Source organism: Natator depressus, chromosome 21 (genome assembly GCF_965152275.1).
Source record: "Natator depressus isolate rNatDep1 chromosome 21, rNatDep2.hap1, whole genome shotgun sequence".
NCBI lineage: Eukaryota > Metazoa > Chordata > Testudines > Cheloniidae > Natator > Natator depressus.
Window position 1 is genome coordinate 11785543 of NC_134254.1, and position 10007 is coordinate 11795549.

General features: G+C 41.8%; 1 protein-coding gene across 2 annotated transcripts in view; it reads left to right on the top strand.

Annotated features, from left to right (window-relative positions):
• MAPK14 (mitogen-activated protein kinase 14) overlaps nt 1-9498 on the top strand; it is a 50226-nt gene extending 40728 nt beyond the window's left edge. The window contains exons 9-12 of one of the 2 annotated variants that reach the window (XM_074936408.1): nt 4760-4839; nt 5443-5521; nt 6369-6542; nt 7057-9498. In XM_074936408.1, the coding sequence (XP_074792509.1) occupies nt 4760-4839; nt 5443-5521; nt 6369-6542; nt 7057-7124 (401 nt within the window). In that variant the 3' untranslated portion in view covers nt 7125-9498. The remainder of the gene's footprint in view (nt 1-4759; nt 4840-5442; nt 5522-6368; nt 6543-7056) is intronic. The other variant, XM_074936407.1, reaches the window with a different exon arrangement.
• The last annotated feature ends 509 nt before the right edge of the window (nt 9499-10007 follow it).

Sequence of the window (10007 nt, forward strand, 5' to 3'; positions counted from 1 at the left end):
GCCACCACTGAGACGCTTTGGTTTTCAGTGCATAAAATCCAAACTGCATTGCAGGTGCTAAATTATGAGAGAGATGGCCACCATGGAAGAAGTGCACAGCCAGCCTAGCCACTTCAAACAGTCGTGCTGTGCTAATGTATGTGTTAATTTGCACTGTACTTTTGCCAGCATGTATGTTATCTATGACCACTGAAGCTTTATTTAGATAGACTTCTATTTAAATGGTAACCAGTGTCTTCAGTCTTTCCTGCCGCCTTTGCCATGTAAAAATGTTTGTTCCTGGATTAGGAACCTCTTTGGGGAGGCAAAGTATAAAATAAATCAGACTTAATTTTACCTGTTCACAAAATTAAAATCCACAGAAGTTACACCAAGGGGATATGACAATAAAAATATTAAAATAAAAAAAAAAGAGTATATGGGGAAGGGGGGAGTAGCAGAAGCTAATGGGTTGCTAATACATAGTAAGTGCTGATGTAATGAACTGGCTTACAGGTTTCTAGTGGCAAGCTGCAGAAAAGTGGTATTGAGGTACTTGTTAAAGAATCAGAGGATCAGTTTGGTGGGGGACGAGTAGACTATTTCATATATCATATATCTGGGAGCAGCAAAGGCTTGACCTCTTATCAGACATGCGAGAAGTCAGATGAGCAGGTCAGGTATAGGGAGAGCTAGAACTTGGTGGCCAAGAAGTGTCCTGAAGATATGGTGGGCTGAAGCACTGTGAATCAACAGAACTTTGAGTGTGGGCAAATTTGGGGGAGGACATAAAAGGACTTACAATAAGGCATGAAATCAGTGAGCAGTTCATAGAAGGAGTGTCACTATAGCTGTTGTTTTGTTGAAGAACTTACAGTACTCTGACTTGCAGAGTTGCAAAGAAAATGTATCTGAATGACTGCAGTATTACAAATCTGAGAAGTGAACTCATGTTCAGAATTGAGATGAGCTAGATAGATGTAATTAATGGTATTCCCCTTATCAAGTAAGAGGATAGCCATCTTTTATGATGATTGAAGGAAGTTAAGCTAGAGCTGAGTGATATGGTCGAGCAGGTAGGCAGAGTGTAAATTGAAAAGGGACATTTTGCTGAAGTTTTCAGAGACCTCAACATAAAAATGGTCCTGGAATGTTTATGAAATGCTGAACTCTAGTAAGGGGTGGTAGATGGAGAGGAAAAGAGGGTTGAGAACAAAGCCTTATGGGATCCTTCTGTAGTGGTATAGTATTGTCTCCCTTGAGTAAAGCAAAACCTGGGGTACAGATACACCAGAGGTAGTATTCTAGGAGCATGGTATGGTCAGTAGTATCAAACATTACGTTATAGTCAAAGATTGAGGGGGAGGGTACGTAACCAACTGGCTTTCGTGGATGCCTTACATGGTGAAGCTGTTGAAGAGATGAGATTTTTCTCCAGTATTGTGCTGAGGTAGCTAATAGCAATTTGATTTGGTGGGTTTCTTTGTGATGTGATAGCTGTGGTTTTTAGCATGACAGGGATAGTTCTGTTTATGGGAGTCATGAGGAGATGTAGAGATATGGTCTCTAGAGTGGAGGTGGCTATCTTAGAGTGGAGCAGTTTTTGTGGGGGAATATTGGCAATTTTAGCAGGAGCTGGGTGGAATTTAAAAACTACAATTTAAATGAATTTGTGGGGAAAACAGCATGAAAATGGCAATATATCTCCTTCAGAAAAAGCCTGAGTAAATATGCCTTGCAGGATCTGGAAGATCAGTAAGTAAAAACACTGGCCTTGTCTAGATTAGAGAAACAGGTTGTTTTAAAACAAAATAGGTAATATGGGTATATTAACATGACTTTAAACACTGGTTTAGACAAGGTTTAACATTTTTAAAGATGTGTTAGTTTATCATGGTCAACCTTAATTTCTGTGTGTGTAAAAACATGTTCAATAAGGTAACACATTTTAAAACGCAAACTTTCTTCATAGTTTAGCCAGGGCCACAGCAAATAATTGAATTCCAGACTTGAGGGCCCTCCACTGTCACCAGCTCCTGATATCTCATTTACAGACTGTTAGCTCGAAGATCTCTTCTCAGACATAGGGGTGAAGCCCATTTGGATACACTTGCATATTTGAATATATAGAAGCAGCCTAGGGTCTAATAAGGATCCTAGGTCTCAAATCTGAGTTACAAAAGATGGGTGGACCTTCCCATTCAGCTGAAAGGGTACCTTCTCCATTTCCTTTGATAGTTTTCTTCAGACTACCATTATCACCTCCGACTAATTTGGAGTGGACTTCACCCTGTTAGCCGTGATTTTCAGCCAGACACTGAAAAAGCAGTGTGATTGAACTTTCTGGAACTGATGAACGATGTGGAGCTGAATTTCAAGGATGTAGTGTGTGGGTTGCAACCCATTGATATCTCACTAGCTTCTCCATCAGCCTCATGTAAATGTTGAATAAGAGACGTAATAGATTGTAGGATCTGGCTGAACTTCATGTAAGAGAGCCCTTGGGGTTAACTAACTGTCCCCATACTCCCCTCTGGTAGTTCTACTTGAAGAGAAATAAAGTTAGGAGGATAGAGATGATTGTGATGTGATTATGAATGGATGCTGCTTACATGGAGGAAAGTATCCAAGTCTTTGCAGTGGGTGGCAGGAAGGGTGGAGAAGGCAGGTAAATGAAGGCATGCAATGAGAGCGTTTGAAGAGTTGAGGGAGGAGTTTCAGTGACTGTAGAAATTGCAGAATGATTAAAATGTTACAGATTAGTGAGGGGTCTTATAGGACTAGGTGGCCTTTCCAAGCCCTTTACTAAACTATATGAGTTTTTTTGTTTGGCGAATCAATATTTCCCCTGTTGATGACCCGAAGTCCTGCAGGGTTGAAGTTCAGTGTTATATTGGGACTTACGGGTGGGTGGACTACTGTGTGCCTAGATTGTCAAAGTAGCTGAGACATACGCAAACACGTTGTAGTGTTCTGTACTGGGGAAGTTTGGGAGAAGAATCACCGAGGGATAGGATTTGACCCAAAGGGCAGAAGGTATAGGGTACTTGAGGTGACCGCTGTAGTAGTGTGGAAAAGAGGGTAGTTTTGGTGAATTGGCGATTAAATTTAAATTATGCGTTGATGACTAAGCAGTTGATCCTTCAGGAGAAATTACGGATCTGGCCAAGAATGTGGTTGATTTTGTTTGGTGTCAGATTGGGAGAAACTAAAGGTGCGAAGGGGAGGCGAATATTTTGGCTGTCATTGAAACTACCACCTGTAGGCTGAGGAGAGGCTGAATTAGGTGAAGGAAGGAAGGATTAGGTTAAACAGGTGAATAATTCAGGGCTTGTCTAAACAAACAATTAGTCTGCAGAAAGATCAAATTTTCATCTGCCATGGACTCTCTGTGTGGATACTGCTGATGCACATTAAGTTTGTTGGTGCACTTTGATCTAGTCCTGTTTCAATGAGAACTAGCTCAGAGGTCATTAACCAACTGTAATGGACATCAGCAGGGTCTGCATGGACAATTATCAGTGGAAGGTTTTAAGCATGATAGATTCACACACACCAGGTTGCTGCAAACTAAATGTTCATGTGAACAAACCCTGAATTTTAGATTTAGAGCATTAGGAGAAAGTGACAGATATTGGGAAGACCAGGTGGGTGAGGTAATATCTTTCTTTTTCTTGGACCAACTCCAATAAAAGATATTACCTCACCTACCTTGTCTCTTTAATATCCTGGGACCAACCCTGCAAACCATATTTTGGGAAGGAAGAAAATGAAGTCGAGAGAGAATGTTTGAGGCATGATTTGAAGCGGGCGATGCCACCCTCTGTGCCAGTGGCGTGAGAACAATGGGTGTGATAGATGCTGGGGAAGGTCAAGGGGACTAGATTAGTTTGTATATCAGGAGGGACTTTTCAGAATATAGGCACTGAGTTGAGCAACATCGGTTTACTTCTATGAAGGAAAAGCAGAGTTCCTTTTTATCTAAGTCTGCACTAAGAATCTTTTCCATAAAATACAGGAAAGTATTGGCACTGCTCTGTTTTGTACTGTATGAAGATAACCGCTAGCTAAGTGGATGGGGATTTATGTGTGGGGCAGGGGTGATGTTCCTATAACAAGCTCTGATTTGCATTGTTCTTTGCACTTGTCCCCGGCAGGGTTTTCTGCCTCATTTTAGTTGCTGTTAAACTCTCTCCGCTTTTGTTCAGTGACATCAGCTAATATTTTATTTTGTGCAATGCTAATGTCTTGCTAACCCTGCATATGTTGTCTACCATCACCTCACCCGCATATCACACTACCTGCGTAGCTGTTCAGAGGGAAGGTACCAGTTGCTGAGCTAATATCACCAGCATCTAGGCCACAAGGGTCTTGACAGCTTCCTGTGCAGTAAGTCAGTAAAGCTATGCATTTAAAGCCAGTTCAGAGGATCAGTTTGTTCAGAGGCCACATGTGAATGCAACAGCCTGGGTAAACTGTTGAGAAGTTTGAAGGAGGCAAATCTGTAAATTAAGTTTGAGTTTGGCTGTTAAACTCGTGCCTGTTTGTGCTGACAGGCTATTAGCAATTGAGAATTAGGAATCACTTGCTTTAGCTGCTCACTAGTCCGCATCACTAAACCTCACAAGTATGTCTGACTGACTGAGTGGTTCTTGCCTGTTTGATCTGTGCCTTGGGGGGGGGGGGGGGGCAGAAGAAAGAGTTTGTATGCAGCTGTGTTTCTATGTTTAAAATGATTTTTTGCACTGTTCTTAACAAAGCCCTTGACTAGGCACCTAAGATATTAACCAGCTTCAGCAGATCATGCGGCTGACGGGAACACCCCCTGCATATCTGATTAACAGGATGCCCAGCCATGAGGTGAGACCTGACAGGATGTACAGGGGTTTGCAATTCAGGTCACCGCTTCTTGGGTTCACTAAATGCTCGCATGAGGCATGGGATGGGCACTAAGATAACTGCCTGCTACAGCAAGACTTTAAAACAACCCTAAAGCAAATCTCAAACTAGAATAGTGCAGACTAAACTGTTGGCCTCTGGGACGTAGGAGAACCTGAATGAGTTGTTGTTTTTAGAGTATCATTTAACAGTTGAATGATTCACCACTGGATACTATGAAGATGTCTATATATCATAGCAGTATATGATATGCTTCTTATGCCTCTTAGAGGAGGCAGTAAGCTTTTGCAATAGGTCTCTGGGCTGTACTTTGTGTTTCCACTTTTGCACAAACCATGGAGCAAGTCTTGATTGTCAATATCTCTAACCCCTTCCCCCCACCATGGATGGTTGGTAGGTGAGAGAGGGTAAAATTGATGTGCCTAATAAGAGTCTCAGAGGTGCGAGCAGGAAAATCAAAGTAAGTAGGCAGTATATACACAACAAAATACTTCTGACAAATTGAGGCGCGCTCCATATCTTGGTGGCTGGGAGATGTTCTTTAACAAACATTTATTTCCACAGGCAAGAAACTACATCCAGTCTTTGTCCTACATGCCAAAGATGAACTTTGAAAATGTGTTTATTGGTGCCAATCCACTGGGTAAGGCTTGCAGCACTTCTCCTGGGAAGGGGATTTAGCGGCAGATATTGTTAGGTCTTGCTCATTGGTTTGGAGACTTGGGATTTTCCCTTTGGGTTAGTGTGAGGATGGATTTGTTTAGATGGGCTCTGGGTGGTGGAGAGGTGGAAGTGAGTGAGTCAGCTGTTCCATCTACTTTCAAGAACACCATTCTAATAGACCATTAGGAACTTTTTTCCACAGCAAGGTGTATAAAATAAACATTGCAACCTGCAGCATGATGTTGCAACCCTGGTATAAGTTACTAGTTAAATATAAAATTTAAAGTCCTTGACACTTTTATTTGGGCCTCTAAAGTAGAAGATATTTACCAGTTAATGTTTCAACTAGCTGCTTGGCACTGACTTCCCGGGAGATGCTTCTGCATTGTTTTAATACAGATCTTAATTATAATCCGGAGTATTTGCTCAGGAGAGGGAGAAACACTTGTTCTTGGCTTTGTCCTGTACACTTAGCTTGTGGTGTCTATATTAAAAGTAGAATCCACTACTGTATATTTTTTTAGCTAATTGCCATTTTAAAACCTATCACTCTTGCTGGCTGTAAAATCTTGTAATGAGGAAGTATGAACATTAATTCTGGCATATCTTGGAATACTGAGATTTGTTCACTCATGTTTGTTTTTGACTATGGAGTAGTTCAATATGGAGATGCCTCATATACCTTGAAAGGATGGGGGCGGGGTTTCATGAAAAACTACAGACTTCCTTAGGTGGTACTTATATAAATTTGAGCCTTAGAATAAAGTGTTTTGATGGCTCCCTGTGTGTAAAACGCCATTCTTTTCTCTGTCTCGGGGCTCTGATAGCTGTGGACTTGCTGGAGAAGATGCTGGTGCTGGACACAGACAAGCGAATTACTGCAGCTGAGGCACTGGCCCATGGCTACTTCTCTCAGTACCATGACCCAGATGATGAACCAGTGGCAGACCCCTATGACCAGTCCTTTGAAAGCAGAGAACTTGAGATTGAGGAATGGAAAAGTGAGTCCTGTGAAAGATGGAATCACTGAGGCAAGCTGCATATCTTATGGCAGATGCCATGCGCTAACATCGAACTGTAGCTTTTGTGGTTGGTTGGAGCAAACCTTTGGAGGTGGAGAGCATGAGAGGGAGCTGATAGAAACATTGTGTGTGCTGACAGAGGGTCTCATTAGTTTTGTTGCCTCTTCATTCATTGGGAATACCTTGTACTGTTCTGGTGACATGCTGTGTATAGAATGAATACAGTCATCTGCTAGCTGTTAATACAAATATCAGTTCATGCAGACAGTGCCGTTCAACCCTTTGGAGACTGCAAAAGTATATCATGCCGGCATTCTGGAAGTAACATTCCGATGTAGACTGATTTGGCATATCAACCCATTGGCTTTTTTGCTCAGAATAGCTAGAGCATGTTTTCTTTTTGAAATGTGGCTCTAAGGATTGGAATCCAACAGAAGCTGTGTTATAAAACTGCAGTCTTGCTGTATTAAGTCTGTCTCTCTTTCCCCTCCAGGTCTGACTTATGATGAAGTAGTCAGCTTTGTGCCACCGCCGCTTGACCCAGAGGAGATGGAATCCTGAGAAACTGCTTTTCTTCTGTTTGTCCCACTTCACTGTGAGGGGAAGGCCTTTTCATAGGGACTCTCCAAATATCATTCAAGTGCCTCTTGACACAAAGATATTCTCCTTGGTGGAGGGGTGTTGTGTGTGTGTGTGTGTGTGTGTGTGTGTGTGTTGAATGGGGGGGAGGGAGGAAGGCTGACTGTATGTAAACATGCTGCATGCTACCATGTATTCTGTGTACAGCTAAGGACAAGCCTCTGAAGACCTATTTGTGACTTTTTTTAAAAAAATTTTTTTAGCCCTTCCAGAGTAATAGACAGCAACCAATCTGCACTGCCGCTGGGGCAAGGCAGACATAATGCGGGGAAGCTCAGTTAATTCTCAGTCACATTTGTTGCCATTAAAATGGTTCTCCTCTGAGGAAGTGACTTTATAGATAATGGAAGGTAGCTGTATACTTGAACGGAGCCCCTTGCTTTCTGCAGCAACAGATTTGGGGTGATGTCTTTTCTATTTCATGTTAGATGGCTGATCTACATCCAAAGCCTCTTTCCAGTATTGTGTACCAGCAGAAAGTATGAATATCTCTGTTTAATTCTTGAAACATGAGAAGGATTTGTTTGAAAAATGTAAATATGTTTTGTGCCTTAAATGAATGGGAAAAGAGTGAGAGTGAGTTTGGAGTTAACATTCTTGAATGGAATTCTGAGCCCACTGCTTTCTGTGGGCTGCAGGTAGCCAGGCATGAACACTATAACCAGGAAGTTTACTGTCCAAGGCAACAGACTGTGTGCCCTTCGATTGGGAATCACCATATTTCTCCTCCTTCTATTTCTCTCATTCTGAGGCTTCCCAGCATTAGCTCCCAATAGACACAGGCCAAAGCTGGAGATGATTCATGCTGTGTCTGTGTGCTTGTGTACTTTATTCCTAACAAGATGGGGTGAGGGTTTTTGTTTTTTGTTTTTTTTGCATGTTGTAGCTGTATGTGCATGTAGACCTACTTTTGTTGCATTATCTTGACGGAGGGCACTGGAGCAGTAAGTCTGCCAGTGAAATACCGTACTGAGTTCCTCTGCGGTAGGAAAATCACAGCATCCTCCCTCTTGTAGCACAACTCGTTGTGAACATATCTGCCATTCTGGGAGCTTTGGTAAAATATATGGGACAGATAAACATGCACCTCTTTCTTTTTTCTGGGTTCAAAAGCTTTGGATTTATAGGGTAAAGGATAAATAAAGTCCTTCAAAGGAGCAGCTAAACATGAGACAATTTAATTGTCCAAACTTAGATGTTGTTTTGCCCCCCAAAAGAAGTTTCTTAGAAATGCTGGAGTCCAAAACAAAGAATAAGCATGCGTGAAGTCAGAACCTCCCTTTCACTGTCTGTATCTGTGTGGGTGTGTAATTAACACTTTAATAAGGTGATTTTATTTTTACCCTCCTGGGAAAGAGCTTTTTGGCTATTTTAGTGGGTTGGTCTCTGCCTGAGGAAACAGGAAAAGGGAGTATGTTTAAAGACAAAGTTGGTTAGACTATTTTATATTTTACAGGGATCCTGTGTGAATGAAATGGCCATGTTTAGGGACTGGAGGGAGGAAAGTGTCTTTCAGTATTTTGTATACTGCAGCTGTCCTGGGTGGCTCAGAGGCCTTTTTTTTTTTTTGGGGGGATATACGGGAAAACGCATTTTCATAAGTTCATGTATTGCAGGCATCTCCTGTGTGGGAGAAGCCGGGCTTTTGCAGTATTTTGTATCCTGATGGATCTTTGATATAGGAGTTGAGAGCGGCTGTTTTAATGTATTTATTCCTATGCATAAAGAGGCAGCACAAATGGGTGGGAGGTGGATGATAAAGCCATCAGTTTTTCCAGAACACTTTCCAGTGATCTCTCTTCAGGTCAAACCCTCTTAGAGAAGCTTGGGATAGGGTGGAGAGAGCAATTCTTTCATGCCTTGGGTACAGAACTCTCCCCTTGACCAAATGAAATTGACAATAGAAAACCTCCTTCTCTCCTGGATCTGCAGTCCAGGTATTTAAATGGAAATCTGTAAACCTACAGCAAGACTATTTTTATCAGCCATGTTATGTGTAGACGCTACAGTGTGATTTCATGCAGAAATATCGCTAAAGATTTTTTTAAAATATAGACATTGCATGTATGAGTGGGAATCTTTCGAAGTCCAGACTCTAATGGGAGCTCACGTGGCACGCACTCCCTGTTTTCAGAGCGGTGCTGTTCTTCTGCCTGAATTCTGAACAGAAGTACACACTTCAAAAAAGAAATTCTGCTATTTTGTTTGTATCCATGAACTTTGCTGTAATCAGTTATGTCATATAGGAGGTCACACAATACCACTGGTTTAAAATAAAACTTATTTTTCAGATTTACTGGCTGCTGGTGCTTACAAACTTGTAATGTTAAATGTTTCATTTAAGTGAGTTTGGCTCCTCCAAGAGACTGCATGTTTGGTTTCATACTGGATCCTAATTGATATAAAGGCTGAGGATGCATACCTTTCCTCCACTTACTCTGAAATCAATATCCACAATCCTTTGACCTGGCTTCTCCAACCAATACAGAGACCGTTTAGAATTTGACCATGAATGTTGTTTGCCAATGAAAAGTGTGCTTTCTAGTTCCTAGGCAGCTCTGTTAGTGGAAACTTAAAAAGTGTTCGTCCAACATAATGGTCCAGGTTTTGCCTCTGTTGCAGAACTGACACTAGGGAGGTTACCTAGGGAGGTGGTGGAATCTCCTTCCTTAGAGGTTTTTAAGGTCAGTCTTGACAAAGCCCTGGCTGGGATGATTTAGTTGGGGATTGGTCCTGCTTTGAGCAGGGGGTTGGACTAGATACCTCCTGAGGTCCCTTCCTACCCTGATATTCTATGATTCTACT